The 24101-nt window shown below is 42.9% G+C and overlaps 1 protein-coding gene across 1 annotated transcript; it reads left to right on the top strand.

The window, feature by feature from the left end:
• Nucleotides 1–443: 443 nt before the first annotated feature.
• On the top strand, nt 444–22178 carry drd2l (dopamine receptor D2 like; the record flags this gene model as incomplete). Its single annotated transcript, XM_083661145.1, has 7 exons — nt 444–815; nt 3411–3520; nt 12354–12490; nt 16501–16706; nt 17417–17497; nt 18377–18734; nt 21982–22178. The coding sequence occupies 7 exons, from the start codon at nt 444–446 to the stop codon at nt 22176–22178; spliced, it is 1461 nt and encodes a 486-aa protein (XP_083517271.1).
• Between the last annotated feature and the right edge of the window lie 1923 nt (nt 22179–24101).

The following is a 24101-nucleotide window of genomic DNA, read 5'->3' as shown; positions in this document are numbered from 1 at the left end:
ATTAATATTTTCTCTCTTTATTAAAGTTGTTTTATCCTGTATTTGTAAAGTGTCTGAGCATGGTCAAAAGCAACAGTGAACAGTGAAGCACTATATAATATACATTACATTACTAAACATACAATAATGAGTATTAATGTTCTGTAATTCTACTCATTCTAATATTTCTTATATTTCCATTCTTATACTTATTAAACAATAATTAGAGACAGACCATGATGATGACAGCCTTAAACTGAGATATTCCTCTAAATCTGGCTTCAAACGGGCAAAATTTAAAATGTAAAACGGCTACGCGTGCCGGCAAATCTGTGTCTCACTTTGCAATATCAAGTATAGGTTAAAACACATTAGAAAAGACAAAATATGATGGACAGTAGTACATCTCTCTGCCTCTGTCTGCTCTCCACTTCCAGACCGGTCATGTCCACCGGAGCCACATCATGACTTTCCTCAACCAGACGGTGGAGACCTCCTCTCCCTCTTCCCTGCCTTTCTCCTTCCCCCATCACAATTTCTCCATCTTCCTTGCCCATGACCCGTCGCTCTCCTCTTCCTCCCCCGTCTCCTTCCCCACCACCACCTCCTCCTCCAACTGCACCAGCTCTCCGTCTCCCTCCTCTCCTCCGTATAACTTCTACGCGGTGCTGTTGGTGCTAGTGATCTTCTGTGTGGTGTTCGGGAATGTGCTGGTGTGCGTGGCGGTGTCACGGGAGCGCGCCCTGCAGACCACCACCAACTACCTGATTGTCTCCCTGGCCGTGTCTGACCTGCTGCTGGCCACGCTCGTCATGCCCTGGGGCGTCTACCTAGAGGTGGGTGCATGTTCTTGCTCATTGGAATTGCATATTAAACAGACCTATCCACCTTATTTTTGGCGGCCATTTTGCCTTACGTTAACTATGGGTTCTATTTCCGGTGTAACCAATTTAGATAACCCCCCAGCCCCCGAAAAAAAAACGTCTATGAGGATTTTACCCTTTTACAGCAGAGCCATTCTGCTCTACAGCCATGTCGTTCGGGTGCTGGGATAACGTAATGCATTGTGGGTAGTCGGCTACTAACTGTGGCTAATTTAGCGGCTAGCTAGCTATGTTACATGGCAGTAAAACGCCACCAAATTGATTTAACTTTTAACCATTTCGAGTAACACACATTTCGAGTTTCCATACGGACCTCCAGCGTTGGTTAGTTGTTTATAACGTGACTATATTTATAACTTTTATAACGGACTCCAGCTTCCGGTTTATAATTCGGGTCTGCAGCCAGAGCAGGGACGTGCACAGAACATTAGAGGGGCAGGGGCTCAAATTCATAAAAGGGCACTACAGTTTCCCAACGGAAATTTGAGGCAATTTGAAGGCCAATTTAGGGGTATAACTCATTTTAAATATTCCGATTTTAACCAGATTTAGAGGAATATCTCATTTTAGGATGAGACTTGCCACGGAAAAATAACTCCATAACTGAATAATATTAGTATATAAAAGTTGCATGCTGTTGCAATACTGTTGTGAAATCATTTAAGCATCAATATGTATTTGCTCCTTTTCTCCCTTTAGGTTGTTGTACTACAACAGATAGCAACACAGGCAGAAACATTGAACAATACTGAGTGAGGCTTGTAATATACCATGCATTTTAACCATAATTCTAAAAAGCAAGACAGAAGATTTAGATAAGGTGTATTAGAATTTTTTTTATTTTTTGCGGATTCAACAACACAACATCCCTTTCCAATAGTGTAAAGTAAAAAATATTTTCAAGAGCAACAATTCTGCATTTGTTCCCTATATTTTGGTTATTTATTTATTGGGTGGTTTATTTATTTATGTATTTATTTATTCATTCATTTTTGGGTTCATTTTTGGGTTGGTGCCTTCAGGGGCAGTTTAGAAAAACACTGCTCCATGCAGAGGCCTATTACAAATGGTGCATTCAAGGCCAAGAGAGCTCGGAAAAGGCATTTCTCTTTGAATGCTGCCTTCAGAGACGGCATGGAAAGGGCAATTTCCATACAAAGCACCATTAGAAATGCATTCATGGTCAGGAAAGGGCACTTTTTATTTTATTTTTTAATGTGTCTGAGCTGTTTGTTTTGTTCATGTGTTGTTGGAATGAAAATGAAAAATGTATTATAATAAAAAAAAAAAGAAAAAAAAAAGGGCACTTTTTACAGACTGAAAAAAAGGCAGGGGCTCAAGCCCCCTTTCATGTCTATGTGTGCACGTGCCTGAGCCAGAGTATAACAAAGGAAATGGCAAGCGGCAACAATGAGTCACGTTAAACCGGACCTTGTACCCACGATTCTTTTTTACAGTGGGGCATTCAAAAATAAGGTGGATAGGCTTGGATGATATCCCAAATTTAATATTGTGATGCTGTGCCTCCCAAATACGGTATTGTGATACAGTATGCAATATTATCATGGTAGGTAGGGCGATTTTCTTTTCTTCTTATTTCTTCTCATCTAAATTACATCAAATTCCTACAGTAGGCTGGGGGAGGAGGGGGTAATATTTGATTCCATTATTCGATATTTGATTATTGATCCATCACTGTATGCTTCATATTTACATTTGAGCATGTGGGTAAAAGAGAGTCTCTCTTTTTACACCTTGCATTAACTTACGACTTGACCAAACTAGATTGTATCTATCTATATTTAGAGTGTTTTGTTTTGTTTGTGTTTTTCAAAATAAGTCAAGAAAGGAATGTCCTGAATAAGTATGGAACTTTGCAAATGTAGATGAATGAACCGTGTATTAACCATGCCATCATTTAGATGGCACGGTGGCTCAGTGGTTAGTGCTGTTCCCTCACAGCAAGAAGGTGCCGGGTTCGTCCCAGGTCCTTTCTGTGTGGAGTTTGCATGTTCTCCCCGTGTTCGTGTGGGTTTTCTCCGGGTGCTCCGGTTTCCTCCCACCACCAAAAGGCATGTATGTTAGGGTTATACTCCTATCAGTACCCCTGACCAAGGCAATGGCAAAATAACTGGAGTTGGTCCCCGGGCGCTGCACTGCGGCTGCCCACTGCTCCTAGTTCTAGGAAGGTTCCTAGTAGAGGATGTGTCAAATGCAGAGGATGAATTGATTAGGTTCATTTTATCTTATTTTAAATTATGTTTTTAGTTTTCTTATTTTCAGACAAATTAGTAAGTATGATGTTATTTTTACCTGCTGACGGTTGCGTACACGTCATCACCAGGAAGTCAGATGACAGCTCTGAAGAAGGCTGTAGTTACAGCCGAAACCGTCAGCAGGTAAAAATAACATCATACTTACTAATTTGTCTGAAAATAAGAAAACTAAAAACATGCAGAGGATGAATTTCCCCATGGGGATAAATAAAGGATAACTTACCTTACCTTAACTTAACTTAATCTGTGATTTTGTGTTGTTGTCTTGCAGGTTGTGGGAGAGTGGCACTTCAGCCTCATCCACTGTGACGTCCTGCTCACTCTGGACGTCATGATGTGCACCGCCAGCATCCTCAACCTCTGTGCCATCAGCATCGACAGGTGCACTTTCCTTCTTTTTCTCTCTCCTTTCCATCGTTCACTCTTTTGTTGTGGTGTCTCCTCGTATTAGACACGCTCTCTCCCTCCTTGTTCACATTATCTCTCCCCCAAAGTTTCCTATCAGCAAGACAAGAGGTTAGCTGATGATGGATGATTTCGTCGTGGCCCTGTGTTTTCTTTTTTTAATCTGGAATGAAGACGATGATAATGATAGCAGAGATGATAGTAAATCAATATGTGAATTATTTGATTTGTCCTCTCTTAACCTTGATCCTGATTGGTGTTGGTATTTTTCTCCCTTACTGAGAATGTAGGGGTAAACAAATAAGTCAAGACAGACACACATCCTCTGAGAGCTTTGAAGAGGCATCCAGTATCCAGCCATCAATATGGAACTCCAGAATGGATTCCCACGTACATGTAATCATAACCTGTTTGTGGTTCAGAAGGTAATAGAGGTTTGCATGTTAGTCTGTCTGTGGTACAACTCTGCTCAGTCAATAGCAGACACCAGCTGATCCAATTTAAAGTCGCTCACCGTCTTCACTACTCCTAGCATAAATTACACAAGATCTACCCTTCTGTCTCGCCACTGTGTGACAAGTGCCAGGTGTCAGGGGGCACACTATCTCATGCCTTCTGGTATAGGCAGATTATGACATGACGGGCCCCCCCTCACAGCGCACAAACACAGAATTAAGGCCATAATAACTAAGACATACTGTACATTCACCTGACTCTCAACAGGATTCACAGCACAGCCACCTGAATCAAAGCCAACAGCACAATAACAATAAATGCATTCACCTGTATCTCCATAAAGGCAACAAAATTATTATTTTTTGTCCACCAGTCGCTAGTGAATGTTCAAATTTTACCAGCCACTCAATAGATTACCATTGTTCTTTTGGATGGTGAGTGAAGCAAATCTACCAGTCACTTTTACCAGCATTTGGCTGGTGGCTGTGCTAATTTTGGACCCTGTCTCAGTAAAACAGGATTTACAGTGCAGGTACACTCAATTAAAGCCAAAAGCACAATAACCCTCTAATTGTTCATAAACTTATGGAACATTATGTCCAAAATAAAGGGTTGGGGCCCTATTTGATCCCAGGCCTGGGCAAGATATGCGGTGGTCCTGTGAAGAGGCTCTGGCTTATGGGTCCCCTGAGCTCTGGGGCCCGGTAGGCCCGTTAGGTAATACATCCCTGCCTTCTGGTTCTGCCCTTCATTAACGGGATTCTGGGCCAAAATATTTGACTGGTACTCCAATTCCTACAAAATAACCCTACAGCCGGAGGCAGAACTCGCCGTCTTCGGCTGCTCGGAGTCCTCTCTGAACTTCACAACAGCTGTGCAACAATCCCTGACACTGGAGACAACTGTTGCTAAAAAAAAATATTCTGAAGGAATGGAAGTCCTCCTCTTCAGTAGGAGAGAATGAATGTCCACACACCGGTTAAGCTCCCATAATTTAATAATTGAATAAGCGCAACGTTTCGACCCCACGCGGGTCTTCTTCAGGCAATCAATCAACAAAGCACAGACAGGAAAATGGCAGTTCATATAGTTGTTCAGGTGATTAGTTAATGGTAAACACCTGCCCATCAGCTGATCCGGCCTATACAACAGTTTTTTTTATGCCTCCGCCGGCGATAGCCAGGCCGAAGGCATTATGGATCCGGGTTGTCCGTCCGTACCATTGACAGTACATAATATCTGGACCACCTTAGCTATATGTTTTTGACACGGCAAAATGAAGCTCACTTCCCGATATTGTTTGATTTCGTTTGATTGGATGAATGGATTTTCCTGTTGCATTGTGGGAAATCTGTTCAAACCTGGAGCCGGGAAAACAGGAAAGAGCGTGAGCGTGGACGGGACTCGGGGAAGGGTTTCCGGTTTCCTCCGCCACGGCATCCATCTTGTTCATGTTATTTTCCCTGCTAGCCGTTAGCTTGGCTAACAAATGTTGTTAACGTTAGTTGCTATTGCTAGCCTTGCTCCATTGCTGTCACAGTGAATACAATAGCCCGAAGAAAAACCAGAGTATTATTTCCTCCAGACCTCACGCTGCGTCACCAGCCTGCCGCTTGCATCTTCCACAAAATCGAGGTAATCTTATTTTCTAACGTAACGCTAATTGCATAGCATGACATTAACGCTAGCTACATGTCCATTTGTCATTACAGGAGGACGTTAGACTAGAGTAGCATAAGTTAATGTTATACAACGTTAAACAGTATTGCATGCTGCACAGATTCGGACGTAGACAGAAAACAAACGCAGTTCTGTTTACCTAGGTTACCTCTTTGAGATGAGGCAGACTCAAAGCATACTCATATGATCTACCAGCTAATAGCGTTATATATCTAGCTAACGTTAGATGAGGGGGAACAAGCTGGGGGTTCAACTCCTCTGGATAGTTATCCACCTCTGCATTTACAGTATTTACCAATCGCACGTAGTGTTGGGTAAGCAAACGTTAACGTTATACAGTGATTAACAGTGTCTAATTCGTTTCTTCCAGGGGGTAGCTGCTGTCCAGTACCAGATGGGACACACAACAGAGGATCATGATTTGAAGATCAAAGCTATAATATTCTGTTCTCCTGAGATTAACTATACACGTTACTGCTGATCAGTTGTTTCAACATAGGAAATTGCAATAACACACAAGCCAAATGCTGACATGAGAGATTTGCTTTGAACAATTGTAGCTATCTGCCAGTGACCGGAGAATATTGTTATATTTGCTTGTTTTAATGCTTTTGTCAATAAACATTGTCAACAAAGATAGCCTTGTTGTATATTATCATGTATAAGATTGTTGATGTCGAGTGAACACAAACCAAGGATTGGACGACGGAGAAACTTAACCGACCAGCAGTCTGAGTCTGCTTCAATCAACGAATGCTTTATATTTATTGAAATGAAATATGGTGATATCTGGTGGTCTGAAATTACTCTCTCTAGCTAGGCTAACTGGCTCATATTATGTCATATTATTGTAACATCTGAATCAGCGTTTCATAACTTTATAATAGCCTAACGTTACTGTATAGCCTGGACGACGTTAGCTAATGCTACCCATCCCTCCATTGGTGTATGCTGCCTTTAGCTTGTGGTATTATGGTACAGTAATATTGTCTAGCTGTCTAGCTAGACAGACAAGTTTATCTGAATTCAGGGTGACAAGATCCCTGCTGCTAGCTCATCTGCCTTTCTGTGTCACAGAGTATCTAGCATGTTTACAGTATCTTAACAGACTGCATTGCTACACCATGCAAATATATTTCGATATAATTCAAACAGTTCCTTTCCTATACCATGGTGGGCTGGACTGTATGTATTGCTGTGAAAAAGTTACATTTGATTGTTTCAAGTGTTACACGTTATATTTTTAACTGAGCTTTGCGGAATTACCTCAACACAATTGTGTATCAGCTTTAAATGTCCAATATATACAGCGTTACACAAACGACCAGCAGCATTCAAATGTGCAAAAACGTTATATTTATTGAAATGTGGTGATCATGTCACAAGTCACATTACATAACGATATAGCGTTAGGTGTTCTTTTGATCAACAGACCTCGGGGGCTCTATACTGTTGCTAGCTAGCTAGCCGCAGATCAGCTCTGAAGCCCCAACTTCAGAGCTGCCCGTCCACTAAAACCCGATTTCGATATAGCGTTTTAGGTGTTCTTTTGATCAACATACCTCATCACGGGGATCTATACTGTTACGTGTGTCTACTAACATCATTAAAATATCATAAGGGTAACGCTGTTTCTGTTATTTTACTTTTATCTCTGGCTACGTTGCTAGCTAGCTAGCTAGCCTGCCTTGGCAACTGGTTGGGATCATCTGATTTCCTGTGGCTGGTGTAAATCAAAGAAAATCCCGCCCCCAAAGTTATAATTTTTATCGGCTCTTTTACTCGAAATGGGACCATAATTTAGAAAACGGAGCCCAGGGGAGCATGAAAAAGACTTGAAATTGTTTATTCAGACCATAAGCTCATTCGGAAAATGTTTATTTAAGACACAGAACGAGAGAGAAGTCGGCTCATTTTTACATTGGAGCCAATGTACGTGTCGTCACTTCCGGACCTGACGTGCGCCCCCCTGCGGACTTTTCGAATTAATGGAATTTCACGACTGGCTTCATACATTCCCTAATTCTGTTGCCCACTGGTCCGTACGGCCGTCCGTCCGTACGATGTTTGTTAACGCGATATCTGAGGAACGCCTGGACGGAATTTCATCAAATTTGCCTCAAACATCGACTTACACTCAAGGATGATCTGATTAGATTTTGGTGGTCAAAGGTCAAAGGTCAAGGTCACTGTGACCTCTCAAACGCCATTTTCAAGCTTGTTAACGCAATATCTCAGGAATGCCTTTACGGAATTTAATCAAACTTGTCTCAAACATTGACTTGGACTCAAGAATGAACTGATTACATTTTGGTGGTCAAAGGTCAAGGTCACTATGACCTCTCAAACGCCATTTTCCAGCTTGTTAACGCGATATCTGAGGAACGCCTGGACGGAATTTCATCAAATTTGCCGCAAACATCGACTTAGACTCAAGGATGATCTGATTAGATTTTGGTGGTCAAAGGTCAAAGGTCAAGGTCACTGTGACCTCTCAAACGCCATTTTCAAGCTTGTTAACACGATATCTCAGGAATGCCTTTACGGAATTTAATCAAACTTGTCTCAAACATTGACTTGGACTCAAGAATGAACTGATTACATTTTGGTGGTCAAAGGTCACGGTCACTATGACCTCTCAAACGCCATTTTCCAGCTTGTTAACGCGATATCTGAGGAACGCCTGGACGGAATTTCATCTAATTTGCCTCAAACATCGACTTAGACTCAAGGATGATCTGATTAGATTTTGGTGGTCAAAGGTCAAAGGTCAAGGTCACTGTGACCTCTCAAACGCCATTTTCAAGCTTGTTAACGCCATATCTCAGGAATGCCTTTACGGAATTTAATCTAACTTGTCTCAAACATTGACTTGGACTCAAGGATGAACTGATTACATTTTGGTGGTCAACGGTCAAGGTCACTGTGACCTCTCAAACGCCATTTTCCTGCTTGTTAACGCCATATCTCACGAATGCCTTGACGGAATTTCATCAAATTTGCCTCAAACATCGCCTTAGACTCAAGGATGATCTGATTAGAGTTTGGTGGTCAAAGGTCAAAGGTCAAGGTGAGCTCTCAAACGCCATTTTCAAGCTTGTTAACGCGATATCTCAGGAATGCCTTGACGCAATTTAATCTAACTTGTCTCAAACATCGACTTCGATTCAAGGATGAACTGATTACATTTTGGTGGTCAAAGGTCAAGGTCACTGTGACCTCTCACACACCCAATTTCCAAGCTCTGTAACGCAACATCACAGGAGCGCCTTGACGGAATTTCTTCCAATTTGCCTCAAATGGCGATTTGGACTCAAGAATTAACTAATGGCGGAGGCATAAGTCCGCGTTGCGGTCGTTCTAGTTATATAATTGGTTTAAAACCCCCAAAAAAGGGGGGGCATAGGCTACATTCAACACATCACAATATGAAAGTTACCGTAATTTCCGCACTATAAGGCGCACCTGAGTATAAGCCGCAGCAGCAAAATTGCCTGTTTGTTACATATATAAGCCGCACCGGACTATAAGCCGCGGGTGTTTTGATGTTTAATTACCATATGTAAGGGTTCGTGCACAGAGGGGATTGTCGGGAAAAAGATGGCTGTTTGAGGAAGCTCCCATTTATTAACATTTCAACAAAACAACATAACACAACACCACCTGTGTTTTTTTTTACAGTGCACACAGTGTCCGCGGTGTGGTGAAAAGAGGGCAAGAGAGGAAATTAAAACAGAAGTGGATTTATAGTTAGAAAGAGTGCTAAAGAAGAGAGAATTCCGTTTTTTATTTTTTTATTTTAGTTACTCACAGTACTATTGACCAGTCCAACTTTTATCCATTTTCGGACTCACTGTGTTGTTTTTGTCCTCCAGTGCGCTGATGCGCTTTTCCGCATTAGAAACTCTGTTCACGGTTGCCTTATTTTCTTTAGTGAGTGAGTGGATGGACTTCTGCACGTTTTCAAACTTGTTTTCAAGCTGCTCAAACCTCTGAGCGATGTCGGACTTAATCGATAGTGTTTCACGGAGTAAAAGTTTAGCCCAAGCCGGTGTATCTCCAGCCTCCAGCAGGTGAGTCATTTCCTCATTCATGGCGGTGATTGCTTCGTCTTTTTCTTTCTGCTTACTGGTTTTCAGTCTTGTGCTTCTTCCAGCAGACATTCGCCCCACTCTTTAAAGTTATTCAGTTGGTTCTGGTCACCTTATTCATTTTAGATCAGATCACTAAAACATATTGTTTGGTCTGGTGTAGCAGCTGTCTAGCTGAGCGCCATGTTCACCGTGCGATCACGTGATGCCGGTTGATTTCCGCCAAATGATGTGCAGATGAAGCTGTGTAACCTGTAAAATCCATAGATTTTGGAGGTCCCCGAGTGGCCGTTTGCTGAAAAAATCCATAGATAAGCCGCACCGTTATATAAGCCGCAGGGCCGAAAAATGGGGAAAAAGTCGCGGCTTATAGTGCGGAAATTACGGTAATAATACATTAATATTTCCATCAATAAACCACACCCTTGTTGCAGAAAATAAAATAAAATGAGGAAAGGAAAAAGAAAACCAACAGCCAGTGAGCTGAGTTTAAAGGGACAATTCACACTTTTTTGCTTAATTCACAAATTCACAAATGAATGCACAGACCTCAGCCTACCATATTACAGAAATGGTTTTATATCAAATTCTTCATTCAGTCCATGAGGGGACATGGTGTTTAAATAAAATATCCAAAATGTTTCCCGTTGGAGGAGTCTTTTATCATGATCGCCACCTCTAGGTGGTTTTTGGACTCTCTCCACCCCAATATACCTCAGGGCACTGACATTATGACCGGCTGCTTTGAAATGAGCAGCAACTGGGCTGCGATCATCCCCGGTTCTAATGCAGCTCCGGTGTTCACTGATTCTGGTGCGCAGGGGTCGCGTCGTCTTGCCTATATAGGCTAACCCGCAGGGACAGCGGATAAGATACACAACGTGTGTCGTACTGCATGTGATGGCCCCTTTAATAGAAATGTTCTGGCCAGTGACTCTGCCTCTGCCCCTATCGCCTCGACTAGTAATAGCTTCAAGAAAAGATCTACGTTTATTCCACCCAAGTACCGAAATGCTTCCCTTGACACGTACTGCCGGTTGGTGGAAAATGATGTAAGAGGTTGTCTTAAAAAGAAAAAAGAATATAAGGTGTTTAATAACATGTCTAAGGGGGAAAGAGAAGCATTGTTGGGTCTGACCAAAGATAATAAGGTTGTGGCTGTTGGTTTTCTTTTTCCTTTCCTCATTTTATTTTATTTTCTGCAACAAGGGTGTGGTTTATTGATGGAAATATTAATGTATTATTAACTTTCATATTGTGATGTGTTGAATGTAGCCTATGCCCCCCCCCTTTTTTGGGGTTTTAAACCAATTATATAAAAAAAACTGTTGTATAGGCCGGATCAGCTGATGGGCAGGTGTTTACCATTAACTAATCACCTGAACAACTATAAGTGACTGAGGTTAGGGGTGGTGTCTTGTGGACCCCTTGCATGGGATCTCATGCGCATTGTCTCACACAATAAGCACTTTGTGCGGCTGATAGCACCAAGTTGTAATTATGAATGTCAATGATGTATGTATTTTTTTCCTTTTTCTTTTTTCTTTTTCCCCTGTGTCTGAGCCTGTTTGTCTTGTTTGTATGTTCTATAAAAAATTAAAAACAAAAAAAGGTTTGCATGTTGACTTTCACTGTCCAGTGGAGTCAACAGTGTTCAGTCTCATCCTTCATGGAGACTGAGAGGTTTGATCATCAGAGGCGAGCAGACTGACCATGAGGATGCAGTGGTTTAGACTTAATAATTGTGCAGTTAGGTTATATATGTGTGACAGATGGTTTATATGCTACCAGTCAAAAGTCTGGACACGCCACATTTTCCTTTATTACCAGCCGCACCAGCGTGTAACTGGTATAGTTTTTACTTTGTGAGCCTGTGTGTGTCCTCATGGAAAATTATGGTCCTGGAGACACCTACAGGTATTGTAGTGGGAACTACCACAGAAGCTGTTTTGAGAACTTTGCCAGGTGTTTATATATGTATATCTGTGGACATATTTTCTGAACGCGATGGCAAAACTGAACAGGTGTGTGTAGTTGACAGGCCGAGTTCGAAAGTGGGCATGATCCATGTTCTCTAGAAGTTGATCATGAGAATGTTTCATCAAGTAATGTCATTCCAATACTCACAAACTGCATATTGCTTCTTTTGTTTTGCACACCTGGATCAGCAAAGCCTTCTTGGAAATTGTGTCCATTGAAAACCGAGTGGCACAAGTACAGAGCCTTGAGTAACTCTGGCTCTTTGTTTGTGTTCCTGACCCTCTGTCCACTGCTGGGATAACAGCAGCTCAGTGCAGAAAACTGCTCACACAACTGTTTACTTTAAGATATATGTGTACATGAGGGATAATGCCTGATTTGTGCATGCCGTTGATTTGTCTTTACTCTGTTGGATTATGCATGCAAATATATGCTCTGTATCTGTGTGAGACACATGTTAATGTCTTAATCTGTGTGTGTGTGTGTGTGTGTGTGTGTGTGTGTGTGTGTGTGTGTGTGTGTGTGTGTGTGTGTGTGTGTGTGTGTGTGTGTGTGTGTGTGTGTGTGTGTGTGTGTGTGCGCGTGCGTGCGTGCATTTGCAGATACACAGCAGTGGCCATGCCCATGCTGTACAACACAAGATACAGTTCCCGGAGGAGAGTGGCGGTGATGATTGCTGTTGTGTGGTTCCTGTCCTTCGCCATCTCCTGTCCTTTACTGTTTGGACTCAACAACACTGGTAACAACCCAGTCTGCTTCCTAGTCTCTTCTTGTTCTCACTCCACTTACAAGTTAAAGGTTGCTATAGCTCAATCCAGGCTGTAGTCAAGTCTGAGTCCAAGTCAAGCCCAAGACCAGACTTAAGCGTTTTGATATATGACATTTAAAGATGTATGTGTAGATGTAGCATTTTAACATCAATAAATCAATACCTGGGGCCGGTACCACAAAGCACCATTAGTGGCTTAGCGAGGTAACTTCAGGTTTAACCTTGGGTTTGGCGTGCTACGACGCTAGTTCACTTCTTACCATGGCAACTTATGTTGCACAGCTAACCTGCTCCTGGGCAGGTTAAGTTCAGAGGATAAGATCAAAATGCATGAAAGACCCACCTTCTGACTAATCAGCTCTCTGGACACGGTGAGTCACCATTCATAGGATCCTCACATGAAAAATAGATTGCATTCAAATGAAAATCACAAAAGAAAAAAACACATTAATGGCTCCTGTTGAATTAATCGAGGACTGAAGCCTTGCACTTGTAGTACATAATTAAATTAAGCCTACTTACCACTTTGGAATATGTTTGTATATACATTTTTATTTGCTCCCAAGTAGCTATGTTTGACCCTGCCAATTGCACCTGAACGGTGTGTGGAGAAATATCACTAAATCACCAGCGTAAAAAGGTTACCATAAACATCTCCAAAGTGCACCAAGGTGCCGTGTGAGCAACGGAGCTGAGGCTGACATGTCATATACGCTAGAATAGCCGACATCTAAGTAATTTAATGGGATAGCCTATATACACACCGATGTAATTCATATCTAGTCTACTCCTGCATTTTGCAGCTGCAACTGTGTTACTTTTGGCCTGTATGATGTGATTGAAATCTTCAAAATGTGACCACAAAATAGGCAATTTTTATCAATGAAAACTATGCCCACACCATGTCGATTCAGTTCAGCAGCTTTTTTATGCCTCCGCCGGCGATAGCCAGGCCGGAGGCATTATGGATCCGGGTTGTCCGTACGTACGTCCGTCCGATGTTCGTTAACGTGATATCTGAGGAACGCTTTGACGGAATTTCATCAAAGGATGATCTGATTAGATTTTGGTGGTCAAAGGTCACAGGTCAAGGTCACTGTGACCTCTCGAACGCCATTTTAAAGCTTGTTAAGGCGATATCTCAGGAATGCCTTGACGGAATTTCATCAGATTTGCCTCAAACATTGACTTGGACTCAAGGATGAACTGATTAGATTTTGGTGGTCAAAGGTCAAGGTCACTGTGACCTCTCGAACATCATTTTCAAGCTTGTTAACGCAATATCTCAGGAATGCCTTGACGGAGTTTCATCAAATTTGCCTCAAACATCGCCTTGGACTCAAGGATGAACTGATTAGATTTTTGTCATCAAAGGGCAAGGTCACTGTGACCTCACGAATGCCATTCCCAAGTTCGTTAAAGCGATATCTCAAGAACGGCTTGATGGAATTTCTTCCAATTTGGCTCAAACGTCGACTTGGGCGCAAGAATGAACAGATTACATTTTGGTGATCAAAGGTCAAGGTCACTGTGACCTCTCCAACGCCATTCTCAAGCTTGTTAACGCCATATCTCAGGAATGCCTTGATGGAATTTCATCAAATTTGCCTCAAACATTAACTTGGCCTCAAGGATGAACTGATTACATTTTGGTGGTCAAAGTTCAAGGTCACTGTGACCTCACGAGCGCCATTCCCAAGTTCGTTAACGTGATATCTCAAGAACGGCTTGATGGAATTTCTTCTGATTTGGCTTAAACATCGACTTGCACTCAAGGATAAACTGATTAGACTTTGATGGTTAAAGGTCAAAGTTCAAGGTCACTGTGACCTCACACACCCAATTCCCAAGCTCTGTAGCGCAACATCTCAGGAGCGCTTTGGCGGAATTTCCTCCAATTTGCCTCAAATGGCGATTTGGACTCAAGAATGAACTAATGGCGGAGGCATAAATCCACGGTGCGGTCGTTCTAGTTTTTTTAAATTATCATTACTTTTTTTTATTGGTATTATAGGAATTATTTCATCAGTGCGACAAAACACGTCATGAGTGATAGAGATAATTATTAATTGAGCCTACTTTCTAAATCTATGGTCTAAATAATCTTACGGATTTTGTAAATTTAGACTGAGATTACACACGACTTCCACTCGCAAAAAACACATGCAGGTTTTATTGAGTTTCTAAGCTGCTGTATGTAGGCTCATGTGGGGCAGAAATCGCTGTTCAAAGAAATCAAATGACTGATGTGAAAGTGGTAACTTTAGACAGTCCTTCAGACTACTATCCAATGCAGATCTTGGTTCTGACATACAGTAAAACTCTGCTATTATACACTTTGATGTGCAATTTGCATGAATGAAGAAGTGGGTAGTGGGTGAAGACAGTTAATAAGCCCATCACATACAGGTACGTGGTGTAGTGGGTGAAGACAGTTAATAAGCCCATCACATACAGGTACGTGGTGTAGTGGGTGAAGACAGTTAATAAGCCCATCACATACAGGTACGTGGTGTAGTGGGTGAAGCACAGTTAAGCCCATCACATACAGGTACGTGGTGTAGTGGGTGAAGACAGTTAAGCCCATCACATACAGGTACGTGGTGTAGTGGGTGAAGACAGTTAATAAGCCCATCACATACAGGTACGTGGTGTAGTGGGTGAAGCACAGCTAAGCCCATCACATACAGGTACGTGGTGTAGTGGGTGAAGACAGTTAAGCCCATCACATACAGGTACGTGGTGTAGTGGGTGAAGACAGTTAAGCCCATCACATACAGGTACGTGGTGTAGTGGGTGAAGACAGTTAATAAGCCCATCACATACAGGTACGTGGTGTAGTGGGTGAAGCACAGCTAAGCCCATCACATACAGGTACGTGGTGTAGTGGGTGAAGCACAGTTAAGCCCATCACATACAGGTACGTGGTGTAGTGGGTGAAGACAGTTAAGCCCATCACATACAGGTACGTGGTGTAGTGGGTGAAGACAGTTAATAAGCCCATCACATACAGGTACGTGGTGTAGTGGGTGAAGACAGTTAATAAGCCCATCACATACAGGTACGTGGTGTAGTGGGTGAAGACAGTTAATAAGCCCATCACATACAGGTACGTGGTGTAGTGGGTGAAGCACAGCTAAGCCCATCACATACAGGTACGTGGTGTAGTGGGTGAAGCACAGCTAAGCCCATCACATACAGGTACGTGGTGTAGTGGGTGAAGCACAGTTAAGCCCATCACATACAGGTACGTGGTGTAGTGGGTGAAGCACAGCTAAGCCCATCACATACAGGTACGTGGTGTAGTGGGTGATGTACTGTAAAGAGAGAGTCAGTTAAGCCCATTACATAGGTGCTGTAGTGGGTGAAGCACAGTTAAACCCATCACATAGGTGCTGTAGTGGGTGATGTACTGTAAAGAGAGTCAGTTAAGCCCATCACATACGTGGCGTAGTGGGTGAAGCACAGCTAAGCCCATCACATACGTGCTGTAGTGGGTGAAGCACAGTTAAGCCCATCACATACTGTAGGTGCTGTAGTGGGTGAGGTTGTCGTTTTTTGTGTTTGTTCTGTATTGTATTTTTGTGATGTCTTTATTTTCTTATAAAAACTAATAAACAAAGTTATTTAAAAAAAAAAAGGGGGGCTAAAAATGTTGCACAAATGCCATTTTCCAGGCAGTAAAGGTAATGGAATTTTGATATAAAAAGTTGTGCACATTTCTTTTTATTTAGTATTATGTACATTATGGTATGGAGAATTATAGCTAGCACAGATTAAACAGTCTTTTTACATTTCTGTGATTTTAATAAACAAATCATGATCAAGCCTTCACTGATGATGGAAGGAAAAAGACTTAGTTCAGAGTAATTACATTTTGTGACTTTTCTTGTGTAATTTGTTCCTTGATATTACAGACCATCCAGCCTCTTAAGTTTAGTTGATCTGAAGTCTTCCTCCTCTCCTCTCCTCTCCATTAGCAGGCCGGGAGAGGACCAATTGCAGCTTTGCCGACCCAGCCTTTGTGGTGTACTCGTCCGTAGCCTCCTTCTATGTCCCCTTCATCGTCACCTTGTTGGTGTATGCGCAGATCTGCGTGGTGCTGCGCAGACGGGGCCGACGCACTGCCGCTCCCCGCAGACATGGCCTGCACCCTCAGGCCGGCGAAGGCCGTCCACACAGGAAGGTACAGCTGCAAGTCAGGAAGCATTGTTCTAAATTCACCACTAAAACCTTTAAGATTGCAGATGTGAATAGATGCTGATCTGACAGCCAGTACTTGAGGCTGGCTCCAATAGGCAGTCGTTCCTCGTTTTTGCCCGACTTTACAACAGGATTAAACGGCTACGTTCACCTTTCATAACAACTGTACGGGGGGGGGATTTAAATATAACGCACCCATTTAGAGTAAAATAGATTGTAGAAAACTATGTTTTGGGCATGATTAACAAGTCACCTGTCCAGTGATCGCACAGCTTGCCCCCATCACGGACCAATAGCACGCAGAGCTGCTGCTCTGGGAAACCCCTGGTCTCGTGCTGTCTCGCGCAAGAACCCCAAGATGGCGACGACTACACTAGGCTTCAAAACGGGAGTCCAAAACTCAATGGGTGATGTCACGGTGACTCCGTCCATATGTTTAGACGGTCTATGCTTTTGACTTGTATTTTGACAGTTTAGATTTCCATAAACAAGAAGCACCATTCCAATCCTTGTCATTGTCAAGTAAAAACCATATTTCTTTATGTTTTAATTTAAATTGAAGGATTACATAGTCTTCTATGGATTGAGAAGGTTTTACAACCCTTGGGCTTAAACCTTTCAAAACCCATTCTATAAAATGCATGATTGTCAAGCTAAAGCCAAGACTGTTCTTCTGTGCTCTCTCTTCCCTAGTGTACTACACACCCAGAGGACGTGAAGCTGTGCACTCTGACCCTGAGGCCGCCTACCGCTGCCCCCCAACGCAAGAAAGTGGTGAGTCTTCTGAACAAAGTGGTGAGTCTTCTGAACAAAGTGGTGAGTCTTCTGAACAAAGTGGTGAGTCTTCTGAACAAAGTGGTGAGTCTTCTGAACAAAGTGGTGAGTCTTCTGAACAAAGTGGTGAGTCTTCTGAACAAAGTGGTGAGTCTTCTGAACAAAGTGGTGAGTCTTCTGAACAAAGCCAAAACAAGGAGTGATGGAGCAGAATTCCCTTTTCCTCGTCCACTCCTTGTCTCTCACTGTCTCAAATGTCTTCTCACCAGGGTTCCTATTCAGGTCTGCAAAAGTATTAATTTGATCATTTCCAGGTCTTTAAGTTTGGGAATTTGAAAAAAATATATATATAAATCTAAAAAATGTTGTCGTTCAGGTCTGATACACACATAATTCTAGCTTTTAACTTGTGGACTCACTTGTTGATGTGAAGAATAATGTTCAGATAGAGGGATGCTCTTATTACCCAGCCGCTGTCAGCAGGCATTATATCAAATACAGACCAAAATTAAATCCAGTCAACAACATAGGGTCTGGGGAAAATATTAAATTTAAAATGGAAACCATGTAGGAACCCTGCCAATCATCTCACATATTCTGATATTTGTCACTGAGAAGAACAATCTTCATCTATGCAGTGATATGACCTGGTTAGCAGGAGCAAAATGTTTATCTACATAAATCATATTGAACAACTGACAGAATCTTTAAAACAGATCAAGGTCTGGAAAAAGTATGGAATTTTTTATTGGAAGAATTGTAGGAACCCTGTCTTACTTCATCCTCATTTCTCCTCTGCTATCACATGCCCACGCCTTCCTTTGTCCCCCACCACCTGCCTCCCTCACCACCCGCACCCCCCCCCTCACTGTCGGTCAGACCCTGGTGAAGGAGGCGGTGATGCGCCCCCTCGAAGTGGAGCCAGCTCGATTCCTGTCCCAGACTGAACAGAGCCTGGCCCCTCCTCCCCCCACTCCCCAGCCCGCCTCCCACTCGGGACGTGCCACGGTCTCCTTATCCGTGTCGGTCGGCCCCGCCCCCGTCCTGCCCTCCACCGTGACGCGCTCGGCCCTGAAGCCTCGTCCCCCAACCCTGGAGGACGGCATGAGGGGCCGAGAGGGATGGAGGGAGTGCAACGGAAGCAGAGACAAAGGGGGCGTCGCCAAGGAGAGGGTGAGAGGGAGGCTGTCCCAGCAGAAGGAGCGAAAGGCCACGCAGATGCTCGCTATTGTGCTCGGTGAGACAACAGAGAGGAATTGGTGGTTAGGTGTCAATCTGCAGTCCATGTAGTACAGCATTTAGGATATATAGGTGTCAATCTGCGGTCCATGTAGTACAGCATTTAGGATATATAGGTGTCAATCTGCAGTCCATGTAGTACAGCATTTAGGATATATAGGTGTCAATCTGCAGTCCATGTAGTACAGCATTTAGGATATATAGGTGTCAATCTGCAGTCCATGTAGTACAGCATTTAGGATATATAGGTGTCAATCTGCAGTCCATGTAGTACAGCATTTAGGATATATATATATATATATATATATATATATATATATACGGTACATATATATATATATATATATATGGAACACCACATCTTGGTTAGATCACTGTGTTTGCTCGGCTGATGCCCATGCCAATCTGCGATCTATGGAGATTGTGTATGAGGCTTCAATGAGTGATCATTTACCTTTTATTTGTTACATTGAGTTAGACAGTCTCCCTGAGATGACCCGGGAGGTCAACAACAGATCTAGGTCCAAACTAGACTGGTCTAAACTCACAGATAACGATGTCCTATTTTACTATGGGAAAACGGAGGCTCTTTTGAATCAGGTGTTGTTACCCATGATGCTATCCTGTGCTCGGATGTTAACTGTAAAGACACAGCTCACCACCATGATCTCTGTACTATGTATGATGCCATTGTTGGAACATTGTGTGAGGCCAGTAGCCCCTATATCACTTATTCTAATTGTAAAACAGGTAAGCCAGGTAAGCCAGGTTGGAATAAACATGTAGCCCCCCATTTTGCTGCAGCTAGGGAGGCCTTTAGTCAATGGGTAACGGCAGGCTGGCCCAGGCAGGGTCCTGCTCTGGACCACAGAAAGAACACCCATGCCAGATACAAAGCTGCTATTCAGTATATAACCAAACATGAACAACTCATGAGAGCAGACTCAATGGCTGAGAAGCTCCTTAGCTGCAATGTCACTGGCTTCTGGAATGAGGTGAAGGCCTTGAAATCGAGGCAGTACGCTGCTACCTGGCACGATTGAGGGAGTCTCTGGTGCTGCTGACATAGCTGAGCTGTGGAGGCAGCATTATTCTGCTGTGTTTAACTGTGTAAAAAGTGATCCGTTGCCAGTGAGCAGCATCCCTAACAGTTGGTTTTACAGTTAACGAGGTACTTCAAGCTATAACTCAGCTGGCCGATAACAAAGCCAGCGGCCAAGATAATATCTCGGCAGAGCATCTTAAACATGCGAGCCCCAGGGTGGCTGTCCTGCTCTCCATCTGTTTTACAGGCCTCATGACACATGGGCTGCTGCCGGACTCCTTGTTGTCGGTCACTTTGGTGCCAGTCATCAAGGACAAGGCAGGTAAGGTGGGGAGTGTGGACAACTACCGACCTATTGCACTGGCCAGTGTACTTTCTAAAGTTTTAGAGAGAATTTTATTAGATCATTTAAGTTCCTTTTTAGTCACGTCTGACAATCAATTTGGATTCAAAGCCAAGCATGGCACTGACCTCTGTATCTATGCATTGAAAGAGGTTATTGATATGTATAAAGGTAAGCATTCCTCTGTTTTAGTGGGGTTTATTGATGCCTCTAAGGCATTCGACCGAGTCAACCACCAGAAACTATTTTTAAAACTGAGGGAGAGGGGCGTGCCTGATAGCATCATTAGAATCCTGGCATTCTGGTATGCTAACCAGACCATGCAGGTAAGGTGGGGTAATACGGTCTCTGCTCCTTTTGGTGTTGGCAATGGCGTCCGTCAGGGGGGGCTTCTTTCCCCCGCCCTGTTCAATTTATATATGAATGAACTCTCTGTACAGCTCAGCAGCTGCCGAACGGGATATGTGATTGGTAACACCACTGTAAATCACTTTATGTATGCCGATGATTTGGTTATCCTGTCTCCAAGCAGTACTGGTTTCCAACAGTTGCTGAATATCTGTTCTGACTATGGAGGTCGTTTTGATGTGAAATACAATGCTAAAAAGAGTGTCACTATGATCTGCAGAACAAGAGGCGATAAAGATCTCTCCTTTCCTTCTTTTTATCTGTCTGGGCAGGTGCTGGCAGTTTGCTGTCGAACTAAATATTTGGGTCATATTATAACTGATCAAATGAGTGATGATGATGACATGTACAGACAGAGGCGTGCACTGTATGCTCAAGCTAACATGCTGAGGAAGAAGTTTTATTTTTGCTCAGATGATGTAAAGGTTAACCTGTTTAGAGCCTACTGTACTCCTCTGTATACTGCCCCCCTGTGGGTCAAGTATAAGCAGGCTAGCATTAAAAAGCTCCAGGTTGCTTATAATGACTGCCTGAGGATCCTTCTTAGGAAGCCAAGGTGTAGTAGCGCCAGTGAAATGTTTTGTGGAGCAGGAGTGAGCACCTTTCATGCCCTGTTGAGAAACCTGATGTATAGGTTTATCTGTCGTCTGAATATGTCTCAGAATATGCTCATTATGTTGCTGTCTCAACCCAATCTCAGTGACACTAGATACCTGTCTTCCATCTGGAAACATTGGTACAGTGCCTTATTGTAGTATTGTTGATTTGCTAGTGTTCTTATTGTGTTGTTTACCTTGTTATACATGTATTGTGTGTTTTTTTATTGGACCTTGTGTCTGTCAATAAAGTGATGATGATGATGATGATGATGATGATGATGATGATGATGATGATATATATATATATATACAGTATATACTGATCCCACAGGAATTGCTACAGTAAATTCAGACACAATTTGTGTTTGGCACATGATTTCTTATTTTTCAGAAATTTGATTTCTCTTCCTATCATAAAAATGGAAGCAGTAGTGGAATTTATGTAGGAAGGTTTTGAATGCATTATGGGTTAGGGTTAAGGTTTTTTTCTTTAACAAAAATCAGTTGGTGACATATTTAAAAATCTTGACCATAAGCAGTACAGTTGTATCCAACGCACTGGTGATTTTGGAAAATTACAATATACAATGTGAATGCATTATTTAACACTCAGAGATTGGGAGGTATTTGATTAACTAGCTGAAGCCCCTAACACTACAGTCCTGTGTGAACAAGGCTAAAGAAAAAAAAGAATAAAAAGCTTGCACACTGCAAGGGCTCCTAGTTTCAGTGTTTTTTATTTAAACACCCAAAAAAGTGATGTTTCGAGCAAAGCTCTTCATCAGAACAAGGCTAAAGACACACACACACACCCTCTAATGCCATTGCCTGTCCCATACCCTTTCCCCAGGTGTGTTCATCATCTGCTGGCTGCCGTTCTTCCTGACCCACGTGCTGAAGGCCCACTGCAGGAGGTGCTGCATCTCCCCCTCCCTCTACAGCGCCGTCACCTGGCTGGGCTACTTGAACAGTGCCGTTAACCCCGTCATCTACACCACCTTCAACATCGAGTTTCGCAAAGCCTTCATCAAGATCCTGCACTGCTGAGAGTAGGAGGGACGAGAAGCATCAACTGTCAGTAAGAAAGAAAATAAAGAAGAAGCACTATGTGGGTTTGAGAGTAGAGAGAGGAGAAAGAGTGGGAGATTGATTGATAGACTAAATGAGTGACGGTGAGAAATAGAAACTAACAATCAAGACATTGAGGACGGTTTTGATAGATGGCATGTGGGAGATGAGACAAAGAACATTTAAGTGTGATGAGACAGTGATATGCGGTTGAACATGAGACAGTTCTTGTGACATCCCTAGACGAAAGAAATGTCAACAGAAAGACAATAGAATACAGAGGGAATGACAGAGGCAGCTAGAGGGATGAAATCAGATGATGAAAAAGCTTAATCCAGAATGCAAGCAAAGTAGCAGGCGATCTACGAGAACGCGAAAACAAGCTGGAGACATTCATGGGAACGGAGATGTGCACTGCACTGTGTATATACAGTATAGTCTGAGAATGGAATATGTGAGGGCTGTAGATCTCTCCAGCGTACCGGCTGGGAGACTGCACCAGTGTGCGGCCAAACTCTCTCAGACATGACTATTTTTCCAATTTACTGGAAAGTTTGACTTGTGTCAGGCTCTTTCTGTAGTACTTTCTTATGAACTAGGCTAACAGCATCTTATTTGTTCGCATGTGCTTGTCTTTCTCCAAGGACTGGAATATGTCATTGTCAAGACAACGAGAGAGAAAAACTTTGATTTGAAAGTCCAGCACAAGAACATGTTTCATTCTCAGTCAAGCCCAAGGCTCTATCGTTTCAATTTTTTTAACAAGCAGTTAAAGTGTAACTAACCCCCCAAACACTTTTCTTCAGCTTTTAACCAATATATATGACTTTTGGGGTGGTATGTGAAGATTTCTGGTCAAAATTTCCACATTTGAGACCAAACTGTTACCATTGTACCATTTGTATCATTTTCAGCCGCATAAGTCCCCTCTATGGGTTCAAACCTGCTTTTTTTGCCCTTAAAAATGCCCAAAATGTGGTACAACCTGACGTCACGATGAACCAAAGACTATGGGATTTCAAGATAGTAACTCCCCTACTCCCCCTGTACCCTTTCCCGGCTCCTCTCAACTCAAAGCCTATAAAAGCCACTATAATCATAAATAGAAATAAAAGGAAGGAAATGGCATTCTGTTGCTGTAAATCATTCCCAACCTTTTTCATATTAACTCATTCACCGCCAAAGACGTCTTTGACGTGTTATCAGAAATAGCCCTCCCCGCCAATGACGTGTTTGACGTGTTTTTGTTTTTATTAGTACAGCGCGTAGTTCAAAGACTTCCCCAGCCTGTGACATGTTATCAGGTCCCTAGCCTCAAAGTCAAGCCGACAACACGTTATCAAACACATACCGCAGCTGTTGTTTTGAAATGGAAGAGGAGGAGAAAACGGAGAAACGCTGCCTGTTGCATAGAGGAGAAACGCCATTGAAACACCCCTCGGCGCGCTGCGCTGGTCGCCTCTGCTGCAGGGCGAACCTGGATTTAATTGTTCGCGGTAGTCAAACCAACATGATCGATCCGGTTCCAGCGCCTGGTCCCAAAGCCAAGCCGACCCCGTTCCTGTGTCGCAGCATTCGTCCCAGCCCGAACGAGAGGAGGAAAACGATGCAGAGGCAGAGGAGGCTAGACGCTGATCTCAGACCAGTTGTGGTGTTCCCCTCCTATGCTAATTTGCGGGGCGATCAGTAGTGTTCCCTGGGAAGAGGTGCGATCCAGCAGCAGCTGTGGACAGAACTCTCTCTCTCTGTGTGTGTGTGTGTGTGTGTCTGTCTGTCTGTCTGTCTGTCTGTGTGTCTGTCTGCACACTCACTCACACTGAGTAAACTGTATTGTTGAATGTAAAAAAAGCACTTCATGTATATATATATATATATATCTATTTTTTTTTCTCATTTGTGTCA

Source organism: Poromitra crassiceps (assembly GCF_964638095.1).
Source record: "Poromitra crassiceps genome assembly, chromosome: 1".
Classification (NCBI taxonomy): domain Eukaryota; kingdom Metazoa; phylum Chordata; class Actinopteri; order Beryciformes; family Melamphaidae; genus Poromitra; species Poromitra crassiceps.
Note: the sequence above shows the minus strand (reverse complement) of the source record. Positions and strands in the feature narration are given on the sequence as shown.